A 1,235-nucleotide genomic window follows, 5' to 3' on the forward strand; every position below is an offset into this window, starting at 1 on the left:
GAATTACATTGAGTCCTGGCTCACAATGAGAGAAGAAAGGCAATCTCTAACCAGTGTTTCTTTTGTATTCATAAGTGTACTGTATTTTTATTTTGAAGAATGGAAATAAGTTATTAAATGAATAACTGGATTAACAGTAACTTTCTAAATAAAGGAAAGAATATCTTTTTGTTAATTTTAAAAGAATAAAATTCTGTTCATCTACATTGTAGAAATTAAAACCATTGAGAGATCATTGAATAGCAATCTCAAAAATCAAGGTACAGATTTTTGGAACCACAGAATGAACTCAGGGTCTTTGTACTGATCTACATCCCAAAACCTTTTTTACTTTCTATGTTGAGAGGAGCGGTTGCTACAACATTACATTGCCCAGGGTGGGCTTGAACTAGCGATCCTCCTGCCTCGGCCTGCTGGCGTGTAGGGATGGCCGGCGGCAGCACTGAGGGAGAGGGTCCCTGCACACCCCTGGCCGTGGAGGCCTCGGATGTCCTACCATCTGCTTCCTTGCAGGCCTGCCTGGCAAGGTCTGGAGCGGGTCTCTGCAGCCTGCCCCGGTGCAGGTACACCTCGGCCGTGCGGTGAGCCTGCGCGCACACTGTGGGCCGCCGGACAGCGTCTGCGGCCTCCGCGGCCGGGAGCCAAGCACAGGATCTGCTTCCTGTCGCCACATCCCAAGACGCCCTCCAGCCTCACCGGACGCCCCTTGTCCCGCACAGGTCTTCCGAGTGAGCGGCCACCGAGGCACAACTCCCCAGGTCCTCGCCACAGCCGCCTGCTCACCTGTGTTCCCACGAGCCCTGGGAGCCGCAGAGGGGTGGCCCGGGCGCCTGCCGGGGCCACTGGAAGGGGTGGGCGCCGGCCTGGCTGTGCTGGGCGTGCCCTTGGCGGGGCCCCTGCTCGGAGGTGCGTCCCACGTCCTGGAAGGCTCGGAAGCAGCCTGGCCACCTGCAGGGACACGAGGAGGAGGGCTGGGTCACGCGGCCCAGGGCCACCTGGTCGCACAGAGGGCTGCTGTGGCGGCTGCCTCACTCCAGCAGCGCCGCGTGCCCGACAGCGATTCAGTGACCAGTGAAGGTGCTCCACCAGCTCATCAGAGAAGCCCCTGCTGGGGGGCAGCCCTCGACCGCAATCCCGGCACTCAGCAGGCCGAGGCAGGAGGATCTCCTTGCGTTTGTGGTCAGCCTGAGCTACAGACTGCGTCCAAGGCCAGCCCGAACTAAATGCAAGGCCCT

At 57.8% G+C, this 1,235-nt stretch overlaps 1 protein-coding gene across 3 annotated transcripts in view; it reads right to left on the reverse strand.

The window, feature by feature from the left end:
- The window catches only part of Ssc5d (scavenger receptor cysteine rich family member with 5 domains), a 26,395-nt gene that overhangs the window by 2,557 nt on the left and 22,603 nt on the right, over nucleotides 1–1,235 (reverse strand). For all 3 annotated transcript variants that reach the window (XM_023707930.1, XM_023707929.1, XM_023707928.1), the window contains one exon: nucleotides 784–948. In XM_023707930.1, coding sequence (XP_023563698.1) covers nucleotides 784–948 — 165 coding nt within the window. The remainder of the gene's footprint in view (nucleotides 1–783; nucleotides 949–1,235) is intronic.

Source organism: Octodon degus, unplaced genomic scaffold (genome assembly GCF_000260255.1).
Source record: "Octodon degus isolate 3935 unplaced genomic scaffold, OctDeg1.0 scaffold00320, whole genome shotgun sequence".
Lineage (NCBI taxonomy): Eukaryota > Metazoa > Chordata > Mammalia > Rodentia > Octodontidae > Octodon > Octodon degus.